Source organism: Panthera onca, chromosome X (genome assembly GCF_046562875.1).
Source record: "Panthera onca isolate mPanOnc1 chromosome X, mPanOnc1 haplotype 2, whole genome shotgun sequence".
NCBI lineage: Eukaryota > Metazoa > Chordata > Mammalia > Carnivora > Felidae > Panthera > Panthera onca.
In genome coordinates this window covers 12,221,879-12,242,595 of record NC_138357.1, presented here as the reverse complement: position 1 = coordinate 12,242,595, position 20,717 = coordinate 12,221,879, and the positions used below count along the sequence as shown (strand labels likewise).

The following is a 20,717-nucleotide window of genomic DNA, read 5'->3' as shown; positions in this document are numbered from 1 at the left end:
AAGAATATTTCCTTATGAGGACTTGGATCTTAATGTTTCGGTTTCTCTGGCTGAACAGTGAGGAATACAGTGATCTAGGGCGAAAATCCACAAAGTGTAAGTGTTTCCAGAGGGAAGATACTAAGATAACGAAAGGCCTAGACCAGTGCTGAAGAACAGTACTTTTTGCAAAGATGATGATGATGGAAATGTTCTCTTTATCAGTGCTTTCCAGTACAGTAGCTACTAGCCAAGTGTGGCTATCGAACACTTGAAATGTGGCTAATGTGACGGATGAAGTAAATATTTTAAATTTCAATTTCAATAGCTACAGGTGGCTAGTGGCTAATGTAATGGACGGTAAAGGTCTAGACACCATGATATATGGGAATCTCCTGAAAAAAATAAATGTCTACTTTGGATAAGAAAGACTGGAGGAGAACATGTTGACTATTTGCAAACATCTGAAGGTTTGTCATGTGGTTGCTTGGGCAGCCTCATTGTGATTTCACAAAGCAGAAATAGAACTCATGAATAAATGGTTACACAGGGACCAGTTACTGACATTATATAAAGAACTTTCTAACAACCAGTGTGTCTAAAAACTTTAATGGGTGACTAGACTAGATGCCCCCTTCAAGTTCCCTTTCCTATGCTGTGAATCAATGATTATAAGATCTAAAGGTTGGGAATGATGTATTATGGAGAGAATTTCTTTCCAGCCAGATATCCATGTAATACTAAGGTCATTTAGGACACCCAGACTAGGTGGCCTTGTCTATTTTTCTATTAAATTCTGGGTGAAATATATTCTGTCAATCTCTGAGATTAATAGTTCTATTTTCTACTCACTGTTTTTGAGAAAATTCCATTACTAAAGTAATTTGTGGGGAAAAAGAACTAACTTTTCAAGACCTTTTCCTTGAGGCTATCAACATATACATTCCATGATTCCTTAACTTCCCAGTCTTCGTAGGTATCTAAGATTATGTCTCTAAAACATTGACAGGTAAACATTAAGAACGATGCAATTCCTAGGTTAGATAATAGTTGATGCGAATTACTTGAAGTAAGAGTGTAATCTGACTAGATGGAAGCAGTTACCATAATCAATTTCTATGTTTACGTTTGTACAATCATATCTTTTGTGGGATACTCAACTTAGGAAAAATTATAAAGTAAAATAATTACACATTTTATTTAACAATTAAAAGGCATCAACAAATCAAATGATTCAACAAGAAATATTTTACAGTGCATACTCTGATCCAAGCAATTGCAGACACTGGATATAGTGGGAGACGTGGCATGGTCTTTACACTCATAGAGCTTATAGTCCAGTGGAGGACATAGATGAGTAAACTATCAATTACAGCTTGGAAATCAATGCTATGATGAGAGGGGGGCACGAAAGGGGTACGGGAGCATAGAGATGGGTGCCTAAACTAGCCTGGACTTGAGAAGGTGTGGGATGGGGACAGGATATGTTATTGAATGCTTTTCCGTATAGGTTTGGGTATGATTTTTCTCATTTAATCTGTCAATGCGGCATGCTTGTTCTAGACTTATCTGCCCTTACATCCATCCCTCACTTGTCCTCTGCCTTACAGTACACACAGGCTGAATCCTTGGGCTGGTCAACAAATGCTATCTGGGTTCTGCCAAAAGGCAGACCAACAGAAGATTAGAAGCTAGGAGGATGGAGCAGCCAGAGTTTTCTCCTCCTTCCTCTGCATCAGCTGGTTTCCTCTTTAATGGCTACATATTTTCCATGGCTCCAGCCCCGTCAGGAGCCCCATGGCTCCAGATCCTGTTGAACCCAACACCAAGGCTCCAGAAACACCGTCTCCTCTTTTCATTGTTCTTCCAGCCTAGAAGTGGGAATGACTTCTTTATGTTGCTGGTTATTGGATTCCTTGGATTGCCCCTGTTTAGCTTCGTCATCACTTATGTAACTAATTCCCTGAATTAAATCCTTTCTGTGTTAAATGTCTACTATGGTTTCTGTTTTCCTGGATGATTCTTGACTGTTACATGTGTGGCCAATTATAATGATAGATTTTCTAGTATTAAACTTCATCACATTCCTGGGACAAGGTCAATTCTTTTACCTGCCATTAAATAGGTTTCAGTTTCTCCTATAATTAATAACTAAAAGAAAACAAAACCCAAAATACCCTTGGATATTGAAACCTGCTCTAAATACCATTCTATGTCTCTCATCCTTTTCGAATCCTACTCAAAAAAGTTTTTACACTGCCTACTTTTTGTATATATTGAAAAAATTCCAATAATGCAATAGGGTGATATATTTAACTTACCTGTGTGATGCAGCCCGAGTGATCCTCAGAGGGAAATATTATAGCATGAAATAAATGTCTTAGAAAACAAATATTTAAAACATGTAAACCATTCAAGAAGCTAGGGAATCAATAGCATTAAAGCAAAAGAAATAAAGGGTAGGAAATAGTGAAGATAAATGCATAAATAACAGAATAGAAAATAGAGCCCCAAAACAAAGCCAGTTCTTTGGAAACACTTATAAAATTAGACAAGTTTTGTAAATATCAGTTACTGAACAGAAAGGCAGAAATAAACAATAGAACTTAAATTGTACAAAATATAGATGCAGAGGAGATTTAAATATTATAAAAGAACACAGCAAATATCTTTCCCTCAGGATAACCAAATGGTGGACAAGGGACAGTTTCTACATATAGAGATATTTCAGTTAATAAGCTAGAAAAGAATGAGAGAATGATCAGTTTTCAACCCCCAAGGATTAATGGATAAACACAATGACCAGTGATGACCCAGCATCAGCACAAGGACAAACAGTATTATGTACCTCCTAATGGAAGTGAACAGCATCACCTATGGAGTAGTCTTGCAAAACAAAAGACAAAAATTCAAAAAACATCTGCTCAAGCTTCTACTTCTAATTAGCAATGTAAAGAAATACAGGGCGCAGAGGAACACAGTCTCAAAGGACACCGAAGTGTTAGAGTCTGCAAAATCCAGACTACGGGAACCAGGACAAAACAGAAGACCTGTATTGTTACTGTATAACGATAAAAATTGCAGCAAAAAAGAGGTGATATGTAGGTGATATTTAGACCTATAGACTAAAATGATTTAGGGGAAAAATGATCCTATTGGGGCACCAATTCAAGGAAACAGATTTTTAAAAAAGTATGTAAGGCCTTCAGTTAAGTGTGAGAAATAACTGGATATTTGATATCAATGACTTGTTTAATTTTGGGGTATTGTATTGGGTTTATATTTTATAAAAGAGTCCTTATCTTTTAAAAATGCATCCTGAAATACTTAGAGAAGGAATGGTATGATGTCTTGGATTTGCTTCACATTATTCTAGCAACAGAGATTGGGGGTGGGGGTGGGAGTAGGTGGGGGTATAATTTAGAACCAGATTGGCCATGCATTGGTGACTGTCGATGTTGAGTATCTGGCATATTGGGTACAGTATACTATTCTCTTTACTGATGTGTAGGTTTTAGGACTTCTGTAAGAAAGGTTTTATTATAAATATGCCATTCAATTTGAAACCTTAGTGAAATAGACTGCTTTTTAGGGAAACAATGGCCAAATTGGTTCACAAAGAAACAGAGAATTCTAACGAGTGCTACAGACTGAAACTGTATTCAAAGATCAGGCAACCCTTACATACTCCAGGTCAGGCAGTCTTGAAGGCCAGTTCTAGCAAACGGTCAGGGAGAAGTAATTCACTATCTCATGCAATCTCTTCTAAAGCATCCAAAATGATGGGCAATTATTCAACTACTTCTCCCAGGCTAGCTCTCCTTGATTCAAAAGCCAGATGAGGGCTCCCCATGAACATAACACGCGAGCTAAGCTCGCTCACATAGCAGTAAATATCTTAAACAGATTAATAGCATATTCAGCATAGCAGTGAATTAAATGAATAAACTGTGTCTTAGGAGCGAAAACATGATTTAACATGAGAAAATACTTTCCATTGTAATTCCCTACATTAACAAATTAAAGGAGTATATTCGTTTGCTAGGGCTGTCATAACAAATTACCACAGGCTGGGTGGCTTAAACAATAGGACTTCATTTCCTTATAATTCTGGAGCCTAAAAGTCCAAGATCAATGTGATGGCAGGGTTGGTTGCTTCTGAGGCCTCTTTTCTTGGCTTGCAGTTGGCTGTTTTCTCCCTGTGTCTTCAAATGATCTTTCCTTTATGTGTCATCTAAAGGATGACCTAACTTCTTCTCATGAGGACACCAGTCATGCTGGATTTGGGCCCACCCATATGACCTTGTTTTTACCTTAATTACCTCTTTAAAGGCAAGATCTCCAAATTCAGTCAAATGCTGAGTTACTAGGATTTAGGAACTCAACATACGAATTTTGGGGTACGTAATTCAGTCCATAACAGGAGAAAAGAAAACATTATTACATCAGTGGGTACAGAAATAAAAACTTAGAAATTCAGCACAAGTTCATGGGAATTTTTTTTTAAATCTTTTAGCAAGCTAAGATTACAAGGGAATTTCCCTTTCCTAAAATCTACAGCAAACATGCTTTCGTGTGAAATGTTAGAAGCATTTCCAGTAAGGTCTGAGAAAAGATAGAGGTATATGCTATCACCTCAACTGTTCAAAACTACACTGAAATGCAAAACCATAGCTGTGGATATATAAGTAAGGAGTATGAATACTGAAAAGAAAGATACTATTTGGTGATATGATCACTTATGTAGAAAATTCTAAGGAATAAGCATGTGGAATATTCAAATGAATACGAAACCTCAGAAAGATAGTATAAGTTCACTCTAACAAACAGCCAGAGGCTTGTCACACAAAAACAGTAACTAATTAGAACACGTGATAGAAGACATCCCAACAGCCACAGGATCCAAAAATTACCTTAAACGAATCATCACAAAAATGTATGAGATCTTTACGGAAACAACTATAAAAGTTTACTGATAGATTCTGGTAAAATAAGTCCCAAACAAACAGAGCAGTATAGCATATTCATTGGTGGAATACACATCATAGTAAAGATGTCAATTCGTATTTACAGACTTAACGTCTTACCTGTAGATGTCAAGATGACTACAGAGCTTGGGCTGCTGTCTTCTCCCAGAATGAAGCCCAGAAAACTACGGAAGGGAGGATAAAAACAAATATCAACAATAAAATCGAAACAACCAAACATGAGAAACCCCTGGGGGAGACTGAGGACTGTGCTGAATAGGTACTTATGTTTGGGGTGAGGAAGTTCTGGGCCTAAGCTGGGGAGACTTCGTAGCTTGTAATAACAGAAGGCAGATGGCAGGACAGGGAGGAGCAAACCTTTTCAACTTCTGCTCCTGCTTCATTGCAGAAATCTGAGACCGTGCCTCAGGGCACAAATGCCAGTAGCCCCCCGGGGGGGGGGCAATGTCAAAACGGCAGGGAAGATGGGGTTCACTGAGGCACTATGACTCCAGTCTCCTAATAATCATCTGAAACCATGCTAATGAGTAAGGACTCTTCAAAAAAATTAGTTTAGCAGAATATAAAGTATGAACTAAAAATGGAATAGTATCACAATGAATCACCCATAGTAAGGATAAGTATTTTTTCATGAAAAAAATATTACATAAACACTTTGGATAGATGCACAATGTATATAATATATTTCTCGCTATGAGTGACAGTTATAAAAAAAGAAAATCACTGCACTGGACAATGCAATAGCCTGGAACCTGAAACCATTCTCAAAGAGTCGCTGGCAGGCAGGGACGATTTCTAATTTCCCTCATGGTATTTAACTGAGAAGCCAGGACACAAGGTGAGGACCCTTAAGAGAGAACTAAGGGGCCCACCCATTCCAGAACAGAGGTTATCCCACAGAATCGTGCTTTACTGCTGATGTGAGTCCTGGGAGACTCCGAGCAGGGGTCCCAGGCTGAGCAGGCCCCTCACTTCCAGCTTGAGGGTCTTGGGAAGGTGGAGGCCTTGGTGTGAGGGTGGCAGACAGAGGTCAGCGAAGGGAGGAGTCCAGATCTCGCCAGGTGACAAGGTGAGGTCCTGAAGGAGGATTTGAGGGCCAGAAGAAGCCTGCCCTGTCTCTGTGGTTAGCCCTGGGACGCTCCAGGGCATGGTCACTGGATGTGCTCAGAAGGGAGCAGCTGGTCTCCGCCAGACATCAAGGTGAGGACCCTGAAGGAGGACTAGATAGCTTGGCCCCAAATAGAGGAAGCACCACAGAATCTAGTCCTTGACCTGCTTTCAGCCCTGGGAGGCCCTAGAGCTTGGTGGCCAAACGCGGTGTCCCCTGATGCCCCTACTAGGGCATCAGGGAAAAGTGAGAACCTCGATGTGAGGGGCCCAGCTTCATGTCAGGAGAAGGGAGGGGACCCAGGTTCTGCTAGGCATCCCGAGGATCTGGAGGGAGGACTGCGAAGACTACGTCCCCAGACCCAGGGCGACGCACAGAGAGCCGCCCATGGTATCAGAATGGGAGGTCCCAGGCAGGTCGGGCAGGCAGAAGCGCTGCCTCCCTGACTTCCTCTTCCGAGAGAGGGAGTCTCAGGCAAATGGCCTTGGACTGCAGGCCGCATCAGGTCCGCAAAAGGGCTGACAGGCAAGCCCTATCAGTAGTAAATGTAAATACCTTGGACATGGCCCAGGGTACGCCTAGAGCCTCAGATGGGAGGGTGGTGGCAGGGAGCTTACCCTACGCCTGGCGTCAACCCTCCGTCGCCCTGGAGCAGATGGCCATCCGTGCTTCCTCACGTCCACCTTGATGTTCTCCGGAAGGGGAGGGGCTTGTGCTGCAGCCAATGAGCTCAGCTCCAGAGAGGAGAGCGGCTCAGCCAGAGCCCAGAGCCAAGGCGAGGACCTCGAGCTAGGACTGAGGGGTTTTTCACCCCAGACATCGGGTCCTGGTCTCGGATGACCTGTGCGGTCATCCCGGGGAGACCCCAGGCGGGGTCCCCGTACGTGGCGCGGCTGGCCTTCCGTCTTGGGCGCGTGAGGGGCGTGAGGCTCGGCCTGACCGGAGCCCACTCCGGTCAGAAGAGAGAGGAATCGCGGGCTGCGCCAAGCTCGGAGGTGAGGACCCTGAGGGAGAGGCGGGAGGCTTCCCCACCCCCCCACCCCGCGCAGGGACGGGGGCCAGGCTGGGCCCCGCCGGTGCCGTTAGTTCTGGAAAGCCCCGAACACGGCGTGGTGGGCAGCGGCGTTTGGCGACCTTGGTCTTGGGCGTCTGGGGGACGCGAGGCTTCGTCTGGGGGGGCCCGACTCAGGTGCGGGGAGGGACGAGTGCCAGCCCTTGCCAGCGATGGATACGGACCCCGCGGGAGGAGTGAGGCGAGACCCCACCACAGATCACGGGGCCCCCACTCCCATCCGGCTCTTACTGCCAACCCTGAAGAGACGGGGCAAGGTCCCCGGATGTTCTACTTCGCGACTTGTATCTGGGGAGCCTGAGGGGCGGGGCCTCAGAGCAGCTAGGCGGGAGGCGCGGGGGCACCGCCCACCCGCGCATACGGAGCGTCTAGCCACGCCCCGCCCCTGCGGTCATCCCGGGGAGACCCCAGGCAGGGTCCCCGTACGTGGCGCGGCTGGCCTTGCGTCTTGGGCGCGTGAGGGGCGTGAGGCTCGGCCTGACCGGAGCCCACTCCGGTCAGAAGAGAGAGGACTCGCGGGCTGCGCCAAGCTCGGAGGTGAGGACCCTGAGGGAGAGGCGGGAGGCTTCCCCACCCCCCCACCCCGCGCAGGGACGGGGGCCAGGCTGGGCCCCGCCGGTGCCGTTAGGTCTGGAAAGCCCCGAGCACGTGTGGTGGGCTGTGGCGTTTGGCGACCTTGGTCTTGGGCGTCTGGGGGACGCGAGGCTTGGCCCGGGGGTTGCGGACTTAGGGCACAGGGGGAGGAGGCCTGGGCTCTGCGAGGCTGCAGGGTGAGGTCCCTGAGGGAGGAGGGGGACACGGCCCACGGCCCTCTGAGCCAGCCGCCCTGGGGAAGCCCCAAAGCGGGATGGGCGAATACGGCGGGCGGTGATGTGCATTTTGGGGGTGCGGGGCCCCCCGACTCAGGGGCCAGCAGAGGGCCGGCCGCCGGGCAGCGGGTGAGGACCCGGGGCGGGCGGGGGGCCCGCACCTCCCCCCGCGGGGTCTGCGCGCCGGGGGCCTGTTCGCGGGGCGGGGGGACGCGGCCCCGGCCGGACAGGCGGCGAGGGGACGACGCTCCCGCCACGGAGGGCGTGCGCCGCCCCTGCCCGCCGCCCCGCGAGGCCCCGCGCGGGGCCCCGGATGTGGGCGGCTGAGGGACGGGCGGCTCTTTGTGCCGAGGTGGCTGCGGCTCGGTGGTGGGCGAAGCCCGGGCCCCTGGCGGGCTTCGAGGGGCAGACCCGGGGGCAAGTGATCGGACCGTCCAGTGCGGACGCCGGGGGCCCAGAACCCCCTGCGCCTCCCGTCAGCCCCGAGGAGCCGGGCTGGACCGTGGAGCCCAGGTGGCGGTCCTTCCCCCCCCCCCCCCCCAACTGCCGTCCCTGGCATCTCTAGGGGACGGTGGCCAGGGCTGAGGGACCGTCCCCAGGTCAGCAGGAGGGAGGGGATGCGGACCCTGTCAGGAGTCAATGTGACTATTTGCAGGCTTCGTGATGGGCCCCACTCAGTCCCCGCGGAGGGAGGACTCGGGCATCGGTGGTCAGATGGGGTGTCCCCTCCCTTCTTCCAGGGCGTGGCGGGGCCTGTGTCAGGGAAGTGAGGCCTTGTCTGAGGGAGCATTCTGAGTGCTTGAGGGAGCACAGAGGCGATGCCCCCCCTGCAGAGCAGAGGGGATTCGGCTCCTGCTGGGAGCCCTGGGAGACCCAGGGCAGGGGGGGCAGGATGTGGCTTCTATTTAGTTTTGCTTGGAGGTTGTCGGGGGAATGAAGGCGTAGGCCTGAAGGGGCAAGGGCAACTTCGCGGAGGGAGGAGTCCCAGGGCCCAGCGGGAGTCAGGTCAAGGACTCAGGGCACCCCCTTCCCCAGAGGGGTCCCAGACGGGACCCAGTGCTGTTCTGCCCTTGCTGGCAACACGGGAGGACCAGGGCGGTGGCTACTGGATGTGGCCTCCCCTCCGTATTTTCTGGTGCGGGGTCTCAGGGAGGTCGAAGACCTTGATCTGATGGGTGTAGCCCAAGGGCAGCAGGAGGAGTACTGCCCTCTGCCAGGTATCAAGGTGAGGACTCGGAGGGAGGATTTAGAGTATCTCTCATCCTGCAGAAAGGTGTCACAGAAAGTTAGCCCTGCTGTCAGCCGTGGGAGGCCACACAGCAGGGTTGCCAAACGCAGCGTTTCCTGATTTACACTTTGGAAGTCTGAGGGAAGTGAGGCTTTTTCTGAGGGTTGTAACATCAGGTTACTAGAGGGTACAGTCCCAGGCCTTGCCAGTCATTAAGAAGAAGACTATGAGGGAGGATGGAGAGGACCTTCCACCTCAGATAGATGGGGTCTTGGCCTGCCTTGAAAATACCCCAAGAGAGGGGAGGCCTCAGCCCTGTCCCACCCCTCGTGTCCACCCCAGGAGTCCACAGGCAAGGTTGGCCAGATGTGGCATTTCCTTACGTTGTCTGGGGGAGTGTCTTACAGAGGTGAGGACCTTGGTCTCAGGAGGTGACACAGCAGTTCAGAAGAGGAGGATTCCCAGGCCCTGTCAGGAGTCAATGTAAGGATCCTTGGTGCGAAGCCTGAAAGCCCCTCTCCTTGAAAAGAAGGACCCACAGAATCACGGCCCTGGGAGGATCTGAGCAGGAGTAGCCAGGTGGGAGGAACTCTCACTTCTGCCACAGACCCTACCAGGAGTCAAGGGGATAGAGTGTCTTACAGAGGTGAGGTCTTGGTTGGAGCGGGAGACTTTAGGTCAGCGGAGGGTAGGACAGGCCTTGCTGGGAGTACAGATGAATACCTCGAGGGAGGATTGGGTGTATTCCCCACACTGGAATAGACCCCGGGCAGGAGTGGCTGGATTTGGTGTCTTTTTACTTTTGTTTGGAGTATCCCAGGAAGGTGAAGAGCTTGGCCTGAGCTGGTGACATCAGCAGAGGGAAGAGTTCCAGGATCTGTGACGAGTCAAGGTAAGGTAAGGATCTTGAAGGAAGACTAAGAGTGCCCCCCAACCCAGACAGAAAGAGCCTCACGGAAACTCTACCTCGTCACCACTTATCCACTCTGGGAGGATCTGAGTAGGAATGCCCAGATGTGTTATACCCTCACTTCCTGCATGGGGTGGGTGGAGGGGGTCTCTGGAAAGTGAGGCCTTGGTCTGAGAGGGTGATTTCAGAGGAAGTGAGCCCAGGCCCTACCAGGAAGAAAGAACACCCTGAGGAAAGACAGAGGGAAACCCCCTGCATCTGGGGCAGAGGAGGCCTCGCCCCTGATGTCAGCAAGACCTGGGAAGGTGTGGCTTGCTGTGATGTCTCTTCACTTTTGTTTTGAGGGACTTGGAACTGAGGTCCTTACTCTGAGTGTGAAGGCAGGGGAACTGAAGAAGCCACATCAGATCAGAAGAGGGAGGAGTCCCAAGCTCTGCTAGGAGTTAAGGTAAGGGCCTTTGGTGAGGAACAGAGGTACTTCCCACCCCAGAAAGAAGAGATCCCCTACGGTCTGGCTTTCTCCTATTCTCAGCCCTAGGATGACCCAAGCAGGGTTGCCTTCATATGGCACGCCCTCACTTTCTCCAAGGTGAGGGAGGTGTCCCAGAGAGGCGAGGTCATAGTCTAAGGGAGTGATGTTAAGTCAGCAGCAGGTAGTCCGGGCCATGCCAAGAGTAGGGATGAATGCCATGAGGAAGGATTGAGGTTAGCCTTACCACAGAACAGATGGGGACCAGCCCTTGCTGTCAGCACTGGAAGGACCTAGCAAAGGCGGCAAGAGGTGTTGCCTCTTCATTCTTGTGCAGGGCTTCTCAGGGAGGTGAGAGCGTTGCTCTGAGGAGGAGCCACGTCAGGTCAGCAGAGGGAGGTGGCCCCGTTACTGCCAGGATTTCAGATAGGGACCCTGAGTGAGGACTGAAGGCACACCCAGCCCTGCCTGCCCCTGCTGTCTGCTCTGGGAGGCTCCAGCCAGAGTGAACAGATGTGGTGTGCCGCCACTCTCTTGGTGGTCTCAGGGAGGTGAAGGCTTGTTCTGAAGGGACCAGACTCAGGACAGCAGAGGGAGGAGTCACAGGCCCTATCAGGCATCAAACTGAGGAACGAGGGTAACACTCGCCTAGGACGGAGGGATTCCCACAGACTTTGGCCGGCCTTTGCTGTCACCCAGGGAGGCCTTGGGCTCATAAGGTCAAATGTGTTCCTCTTTCATTTCCTTCTCATTGGTCTCCGGAAGGTGAGTTCCTGTGCAGAAAATTTTGCCTGAGGCTGGCAGAGGCAGGGAAGTCGGAGAGGGTTTGGCCAAGGTCAGGGGGCCAAGGTTGGGCAGGTCTTGTTAGGGAAAAGGTGAGAACCTTAGTGAGCACAGAGGGGATCATCCACTGCAGGGCAGGAGGGACCTCACAGAGCCTGTTCGGGGCTCCGGGTATGATGAGGTGAGGTCTTGGTGTGAGACACATGTCCTCAGTTCAGCAGAGCAGAGGAGGCCCAGGCAGTGCTAGGAGCCAAGGTGAGGTACACATCCTGAATATCTATCAAGGACCCGCCCGTGTCAGAACAGAAGGGACCCCCCAGTGCTCGACTCCACCTGCCCAGTGTTGGCTCTGGAAGCCTTGAGCTGTGCCGGCTGGCTGCACCCTCAGGAACTTTCTCACATCCTCCTACAGGTTTCCAGAGGACGAACTGTCCAGGAAGACAGGAGCCCTGTGAAGCCCGAGAGCGTCCCCCCGCCGCCAAAAGAGCCTGTAAGTTGGCCTTTGTCAGAGCTGCCAAGGATGTGTTTCTCTACTGAGACTGTTGATCCTCTCCCTCTGTCTCCAGGCCTGTGGCACCCGATCTCCCACCATCCCGCTCACACTTCTACTTGTTGCTGCCAACTAGAGGCATCATGCTTCACTCTCCAAAGCGTCCGCGGCTCATGTTGGAACCAGACTTTCAGGCCCAAAATGAGATACAGGACCTGGCGGTGGCCCACGTTCTCAAGGCTGAGGAGGAGGAGGAGACTTCCTCCTCTTGCTCTTTCAATTTCTCCTATCCCTCCACCTCCTCCTCTCTGCGTTCCTCTCCTGTGATCCCGGTTTCCAAAGAGGAGAAGGAGGTGGAGGAGAAGGAGCCTGAGAAGGAGCCCGCCACAACATTGAGTCCTCCCCACAACCCTCAGAGCCCCTGCTTCTTCTCCGTATCACGGAGCACATCAGAAGGAGGCTCCAGTAGCCAAGAAGAAGATATATGTTTCCCGCAGACCTCAACAGACACCGAATCTTCGCCCACAGACCCACTAGATGAGAGGGTAGCTGATTTAGTGAATTTCATGATTCTTAAGTACCAATTGCAGGAGCTCGTCACAAAGGCAGAAATGCTGATGGTTATCATGAAAAGGTACAGGAAACATTTCCCTGTGATCTTTAAGAAAGCTTCTAAGTTTATGGAGGTGATCTTTGGCATTGATATGTGGGAGGTGGACATTTCTGTCCCCTCCTATGTCTTTGTCAACTCACTGGACCTCACTAGTGTTGAGGTGTCTAGTGACACCCACGGCATGCCTAAGAACGGTCTCCTGATAATCATCCTGGGTGTGATCTTCATAGAGGGCAATTGCATCCCTGAGGAAGACCTCTGGGATTTCCTGAATATTATGGGAGTGTATCCCGGGAGGGAGCATTTCATTTATGGGGAGCCCGGGAAGCTCATCACCATAGATTGGGTGTATGAGAATTACCTAGAATACCGGCGGGTGCCTGACAGCAATCCTCCACGCTGTGAATTCCTGTGGGGTCCCAGGGCCCATGTTGAAATCACCAAGGTGAGAGTTCTAGAATTTTTGGTTAAGATCAAAGGGATTGACTCCCTTTCCTTCTCATTTTGGTATGAGGAGGCTTTAAAATACGAGAAAGAGAGGGCTTGGGCCAGAATTGGATCTGGGGAAAGTACTGCTGCTATGTTCATTGCACAGCATTGATCAGCAGCTTCCGCCCCAACTGAAGAGGGAGCCCGAATATTCACTCTCTATTTGAAGAGGGCAGTCCTGGCTCTGAGTAGAGGGTCAGGGTCAAACTGGGGAGAACACAGTGTGCAACAACTTTGTGTTCCTGTTCTACATAGATGATTTGGAAGTTTATCTTTTTTTACCTTTTGGTGTTTTTCAAATGCTGTTTCTTTTACTGGAAGGTTTTTTAGCTTTAGAATCTAAGTGTGTGAATGAATTTGTCACATATCTGTTGATGTTTCTCAGATTTAAGAATATGACTTTTGATATTTTACAAAATAAAATATCAAATATCACAATATCAAATATTGTGATCTGGGACAAGATAACAACACTGGAATGGGAATTTCCTTGGAAATGTGAAAGAAAATGGGAAAAAAATGGAATGTAAAAGGTGGCTCATTTTTGGATTCCCTTAACCACTAATTTATTGTTCTGTAAAATTAAAAGACATATACCTGGACTTGCTTGGCTTACTGAAGGAAGTAGGCATAATCTTAATAAATCTTATTAAATGAAAGATCCAGCTTACTGGCTCATTTATTTGCCAAATGTTAATTGGGTATTTTCTCCTTAGAAAGCACTGTGTTGATAGCGGAAGTCACGCCCCTAATTATAAAACGGTAGGGGCTAGGAGCAGCTATCACCAGGAAGATGGTGAGATGTCTTCCAATACGTGAAGAACATGCGAAAACAAGGAGCGAGGAGGTGAAACTCCAGATGCGAGCAGTCAAGTAGAAATGCCCTGAGCCAAGGCAGTTTAGGAACCGTAGTTCCTCCTGTGTGTGGTAGCAGGGTGATGTGTTCTAGAGGTGACAGAAAAGCCTGGAATAGGAAACTGCCTAGTAGTCAATTTTGTATCATGGAGAAGCCAGAGGGAAATCTCCATCCGGGGCAGGTATGGAAGATGGCCTGAGCTCTTGTCCCAGCACGGTTAACACAGTGCAGTGACTAGGTGTTCTATCCATCGTCTGCAATGATTTCCTGAGCATAGGGTAATAGTCCCTTGAAGCCACTTGGCTGCCACTCTTCCCTGGCCTGAGAGAACCAGAGCCTACACCATTAAAATAACATTAAAGGTAGGTTTTATTTTTTAAAAATGTATTTATGTGTTGTATTTTGGAGTGTGCACGAGCAGGGGAGAGGCTCAGAGGGAGAGAGAGAGAGAATCTTAAGCAGACTCCGCGCTCAGCATGGGGCATGACGCAGGGCTCGATCCCACAAGCGTGGGATCATGACCTGAGCTGACATCAAGACTCAGATGCCCAACTGACTGAGCCTCGCAAGTGCCCCTAAAGGTAGGTTCTCTTGAGTGTAATTAAGCCAAATCTAAGCATATTTCGGTTTTGGGGGAGAGTGAAATGAAGGAAAATAGTGTTTTGGATGAACAGCAAGAAGGGAAGAAAGGAGTTGGTCTTTGATTCAAAGTTTGGGAACTTGAGTTCTATCAGCTGAGAAAGGCTAACCCATAACCAAATTAATATATCCCCTAAGAGAAAAAATGTAATGAATTTTATCTGTGAAGCTGCATTTTTGCCTGATTTGATATTCTGTCTCCTCTTGAGCTGTGTATCGTCTGAGATGTCCTGTATAAACACAAAATCCCAGAGGAGGGGGCAGTAGGGTCTGGGGACAAAATAATATTAGAAATAGCTGCCATTTGTTAAAGATCCAATAAATGCCAGGCACTGTGCCAGCTACTTTCCTTCACGTACATTCCAGCAGCCTTGCTTCATCGTCAAACCCATTTGACAGATGATGAATCGAAGGCTCATAGTGATCAGTAATATCCCTAAGATTATACCCAGCCCAGTGATGGAGCTGGGACCATAACTCTGGTCTGAGTTTATTTAGGGTCCACATTGTTTCCACTCCCCATAACCTGAGGCAGGTTTTCTGTCCCACGCCATTTCTCTTAGTACTTCATAATGGTTCTCAGGTGGCAAAAGAGGGACGATGTGACAAGGTACTAAAAGCAGGCCCCTAAAGAAGGAAGAGGAAATGAGAATAAAACATAATTTGGGAACTGATGGAGCTTCACTTATCTAGGGGACTCCTGCTCTGATCCCTCTGATACCTTCATAGCTGATTCTGCCTAGGTCCTGGCATTTGTGTCCAGTCCCAGCAATTCCCTGAATTACAGCACCTTCCTCTGGGTCGTCCCATGTGTCCTCCCATTCAACTCTGAACCCTGGCCTACTGCCCAGCTTTTCACTGTCTCCTCTGACGGCTGTGCTCTGCTCCCAGTGGACACCCCTGAACCATCTGCCTTGCCCCTAACATAGGACATTCCTACCCCTGCAGAAGTCCCCTGGTTGTCCCAAACCACTCTGGAGCCCTGATTGCAAGAGCCCCATGGACTTCAAAGTTTGATTTTGACAAGTGTTGTTTAGATCCATCTGTAGTAAATTGCATGGTGACCGCCCCCCCGCCCCCCCTCCCCCCCGCCAAAGATCTATCCAAGCCCCGATCTCCTATCGAATTCCCCCTCTATCTGAAAGTGGAGCATCCCTATGATAACGTGGAGGAAAGACTACCATTAATTATATGGAAAACGTTTTTAGCATCCCCAGACCCCCAAAATCACCTCTCTTAGGCTTTTCTGATACTAAAGGACACATCTTGCTAGTAGATGCACAGAATAAATCAAGGTAAAGTACAGATGCTCAAAGACAACTTCAAAGTTATGGTGGATTGAGGCTGAGACGCTGAGTGTAGTTGCTAGGGGAAGGAGCTGGGGAGCACTGCCCTCTCTGCTCGGGGTGTGTACCTCCCCTGCAAGCTCGCTGCAGGACAAATGCTGGCATCTAGTTTTGCTTTTCACCTTTTTTTTTTTCTTAAAAGATTCTTTGGATTTCTTTCAGGTAGCAGAAACGGGTACTGACCTAGATCTTTCATGACAGTGAAGTGGCATAGTGTGAACTTTTGAACAACGGGGCACACTCGTATGTGTGTATGTGGCCTTATTTGGAAGTAGCGGTTTTGCAAACGTGAATGCCTTTTAGGAATCTTGAGTTGTGATTCTCTTGGACTTAGGGTGGGCCCTAAAAACAGTGAGCGGCATGATAATGGACAGGAGAGTGAGATTTAAGCACACGGAGGACATGGAAGAGGGGCTGTGAAGAATGGAATCTGAGACTAGAGTGAAGCATCTGGAAGGAAAGAATGTCAAGGATGGCTGGCAGTTGTCAGAAGCAAGGAGAGAGCCAGGAGACAGAGTTCTTCCTCCAAGTCTGCAGAAGGAGCTCCCTTGCTGACACCTTCATCTTGGACTGTTAGATCTCCAGAACTACGAAAGAATACATTTCTGTTGTTTGAAGCCAGCCAGTTTGGGGTACTTTTTTATGACAGCCCTAGGATCATCCCCACTGGGTGTATTTAAAAACCTGTCAAAGTGTTTTCCCAATAGGCTTGTGAGTGGAGTCTGATATGACACGTAATCTACCGGTTATCGGGATATAACTCTGAAGTCAGAGTTTTTTTTTTAAAAAATGTTTATTTATCATAGTCAGCAGAGGGGCAGAGAGAGAGGGAGAGAGAGAATCCCGAGCAGGCCCCCCACTGTCAGTGCAGAGCCCAGTGCGGGGCTCGATCCCACAAACCAGGAGATCATAACCTGAGCCGAAATCAAGAGTCAGACGCTTAACTGACTGAGCCACACAGGCGCCCCTGAAGTCAGATTACTTTTGAAACCACCATGATATTTGCGGTAAGATTTTAATGGGCTGCCTGTTTCTGACGTTGTCCACTGAACACATACACAGATGAATAAGTTTACCCACGTGGTTAAAACCCAAAGCCTCAAAAAAAAAAAAAAAAAACCAAAAAAAAAAACTAAACACAAACAAGCAAATCCTAAAGCCTCCCTCATAAATGGTAGATAAGGAAAGGCCATGGAAATCTCTGTGTAAGCAAACATCTACCGAGGCTGAATTCTTAAAATCCTTGGAGTCCTTCTAGGAAGTTAAGAACAGTTCCTTAGCAGACATACTAGCTCTGATTTAAAAAGAAAAAAAACAATCACTGTTATGGACTCTATGTTTTGTGTTCTCCCCAAATTCATCCTTTGGAACCATAACCCCCAGTGGGGTAGTGTTAGGAGGTGGGGCCTTAGGGAGGTCATTAGGTTTCAATGGGATCATGATTGTGGGGCCTCCATGATGAGATTAGTGTCCTTATAAGAGAAGGAGACGTGAGACCTCTCGGCCATGTGATGAGAAAAGGAGAAGCTGGCTGGCTGCCTGGCTGCAAACCAGGTAGAAGGTCCTTACCAGACACTGAATCTGCCACCACCCTGGTCTTGGACTTTGTAAACCCTAGGACAGTAAGAAATTTCTGTTTAAACTACCCCATTGATGGAATCTTATTAGAGCAGCCCACGCTGACTAACACAACCATCCTTCCGTTACTCCTTGTCTGTGTAGTGGCCCCACAGCGAAATCCTGGTTTGCAGCGTGCCAAAAGCTTTTCAGGATGTTACAGTTGTGTGGAAGGCAGCAGAGGCTCATAAATTAAGATTCCGACTCTGCATTACAAGGAAGGAGAAAATCCTCCGTCTGCTGAGATGATAGAAGTTATTGCAAAAGGCAGTCAGTTCGAAAGAGTGCTAGTGAGTGAAGAAGGGTGAGTCCTCCCCGCTAAGACTGAGAGCCTCCCTGGAAAACTAGATGTGACCCTGTATTTGAGAGCACCTGTCACATCGTAGGCTCTTGCAAAAGCTGGTGGATTTCAAGGCAAACTTGTTTTTCTCAGAAACTCCTCCAAGAATTGAAGAGGGTTGATGTCATAGCAAATGCCTTTTCCTTAAGCACCTCGTGGGGGTCAGCTTCTGGGAGACATCAGAAGTGCTCATCCACACCTTGTCTCTCTCTCCTTCCTGGGTGGCCCACCTGTCGTTTGCAGCAAACATGGGGACCCTATGTTGAGATGTAGAGCCCCAAGATGGAAGCAGTCTGGATCCCTGAGTTACCTGAGAAAAGTCCCTGCCAACCCACATCAGAATTTATGTGAATGACGTGTTAAGCTGATCATATTTCAGGTTGTGTCGATTGCCACAGCTTGCAGGGTTTTTTAAAATTTTTTTTAACGTTTATTTATTTTTGAGACAGAGAGAGACGGAGCATGAATGGGGGAGGGGCAGAGAGAGGGAGACACAGAACCGAAACAGGCTCCAGGCTCCGAGCCATCAGCCCAGAGCCCGACGCGGGGCTCGAACGCACCGACCGTGAGATCGTGACCTGAGTTGAAGTCGGACACTCAACCGACTGAGCCACCCAGGCGCCCCAGCTTTGCAGTTATTTTAACTGATTAATACACACCTCCTATTTCTGGCCTTAGGCTTTTGAAAGTATTTTACTTACAAAGGTAGTCGTTCATACGTTCTTGTAAACAAAACTCCAAAAATCCAAATCAATCACAATTCTCCCTTTTACGAAGTTCCTCCAAAATTCAGCCCTCTTCTCAGAGTTAACCACAATTACCAATCTGGTGTGTATTATTTTCAAGCTTATTCTAGGCTTTTCATGTATATATAACGTTGTTTTCCTTTTAACATACTGGGTAGCGATGTGTATATTAACCTTCCAGTTACCTTTGCCACTTCATATAGTGAATGAAAGATCTTTCCATGGTAGCGCTTACTCCCTAGAATTCTAAAGTATGTATGTGCCGTAAATAATTAAACACTTTTCGTCCTGATGGACACACAATTGTTTTCCATTGGCTGCTATGGTTAACAGAACTGAAATCAACATCTTTCTAAACATGAATTCTTGGGAGAATGAATTTGCTTTCTTTTTTTTTTTATTTTTATTTTTATTTTATTTTATTTTATTTTTTTTAATATCTGAGCAAAAGCTTTATTTTTTTTTTATTATTTTTTTTAATATATGAAATTTACTGTCAAATTGGTTTCCATACAACACCCAGTGCTCATCCCAAAAGGTGCCCTCCTCAATACCCATCACCCACCCTGCCCTCCCTCCCACCCCCCATCACCCCTCAGTTTGTTCTCAGTTTTTAACAGTCTCTTATGCTTTGGCTCTCTCCCACTCTAACCTCTTTTTTTTTTTTTTTTTTTCCCTTCCCCTCCCCCATGGGTTTCTGTTATGTTTCTCAGGATCCACATAAGAGTGAAACCATATGGTATCTGTCTTTCTCTGTATGGCTTATTTCACTTAGCATCACACTCTCCAGTTCCATCCATGTTGCTACAAAAGGCCATATTTCATTTTTTCTCATTGCCACGTAGTATTCCATTGTGTATATAAACCACAATTTCTTTATCCATTCATCAGTTGATGGACATTTAGGCTCTTTCCATAATTTGGCTATTGTTGAGAGTGCCGCTATAAACATTGGGGTACAGGTGCCCCTATGCATCAGTACTCCTGTATCCCTTGGATAAATTCCTAGCAGTGCTATTGCTGGGTCATAGGGTAGGTCTATTTTTAATTTTCTGAGGAACCTCCACACTGCTTTCCAGAGCGGCTGCACCAATTTGCATTCCCACCAACAGTGCAAGAGGGTTCCTGTTTCTCCACATCCTCTCCAGCATCTATAGTCTCCTGATTTCTTCATTTTGGCCACTCTGACTGGCGTGAGGTGGTATCTGAGTGTGGTTTTGATTTGTATTTCCCTGATAAGGAGCGACGTTGAACATCTTTTCATGTGCCTGTTGGCCATCCGGATGTCTTCTTTAGAGAAGTGTCTATTCATGTTTTCTGCCCATTTCTTCACTGGGTTATTTGTTTTTCGGGTGTGGAGTTTGATGAGCTCTTTATAGATTTTGGATACTAGCCCTTTGTCCGATGTGTCATTTGCAAATATCTTTTCCCATTCCGTTGGCTGCCTTTTAGTTTTGTTGGTTGTTTCCTTTGCTGTGCAGAAGCTTTTTATCTTCATAAGGTCCCAGTAATTCACTTTTGCTTTTAATTCCCTTGCCTTTGGGGATGTGCCGAGTAAGAGATTGCTACGGCTGAGGTCAGAGAGGTCTTTTCCTGCTTTCTCCTCTAAGGTTTTGATGGTTTCCTGTCTCACATTCAGGTCCTTTATCCATTTTGAGTTTATTTTTGTGAATGGTGTGAGAAAGTGGTCTAGTTTCAGCCTTCTGCATGTTGCTGTCCAGTTCTCCCAGCACCATTTGTTAAAGAGACTGTCTTTTTTCCATTGGATGTTCTTTCCTGCTTTGTCAAAGATGAGTTGGCCATACGTTTGTGGGTCTAGTTCTGGGGTTTCTATTCTATTCCATTGGTCTATGTGTCTGTTTTTATGCCAATACCATGCTGTCTTGATGATGACAGCTTTGTAGTAGAGGCTAAAGTCTGGGATTGTGATGCCTCCTGCTTTGGTCTTCTTCTTCAAAATTACTTTGGCTATTCGGGGCCTTTTGTGGTTCCATATGAATTTTAGGATTGCTTGTTCTAGTTTCGAGAAGAATGCTGGTGCAATTTTGATAGGGATTGCATTGAATGTGTAGATAGCTTTGGGTAGTATTGACATTTTGACACTATTTATTCTTCCAATCCATGAGCAGGGAATGTCTTTCCATTTCTTTATATCTTCTTCAATTACCTGCATAAGCTTTCTATAGTTTTCAGCATACAGATCTTTTACATCTTTGGTTAGATTTATTCCTAGGT

The 20,717-nt window shown here is 47.6% G+C and overlaps 1 protein-coding gene across 4 annotated transcripts; it reads left to right on the top strand.

The window, feature by feature from the left end:
- Window positions 1-6,840: 6,840 nt before the first annotated feature.
- LOC145713666 (melanoma-associated antigen 10-like) lies at window positions 6,841-13,599 on the top strand. 4 transcript variants are annotated; one of them, XM_081792559.1, is made up of 6 exons: window positions 6,841-7,070; window positions 9,592-9,667; window positions 10,005-10,076; window positions 10,439-10,542; window positions 11,759-11,836; window positions 11,913-13,599. In XM_081792559.1, the coding sequence occupies exon 6, from the start codon at window positions 11,980-11,982 to the stop codon at window positions 13,048-13,050; it is 1,071 nt and encodes a 356-aa protein (XP_081648685.1). In that variant the 5' UTR covers window positions 6,841-7,070; window positions 9,592-9,667; window positions 10,005-10,076; window positions 10,439-10,542; window positions 11,759-11,836; window positions 11,913-11,979; the 3' UTR covers window positions 13,051-13,599. The 4 variants fall into 4 exon arrangements, with proteins under 4 accessions (XP_081648685.1, XP_081648683.1, XP_081648684.1 ...); XM_081792557.1 differs by lacking the exon at window positions 6,841-7,070 and adding an exon at window positions 7,554-7,684; XM_081792558.1 differs by lacking the exon at window positions 6,841-7,070 and adding an exon at window positions 7,554-7,684 and having other exon boundaries at window positions 10,005-10,081.
- The last annotated feature ends 7,118 nt before the right edge of the window (window positions 13,600-20,717 follow it).

Bases quoted from the DNA above. Each gene is read 5' to 3' on its own strand.
- LOC145713666 (XM_081792559.1), top strand. From the start codon at position 11,980: ATGCTTCACTCTCCAAAGCGTCCGCGGCTCATGTTGGAACCAGACTTT.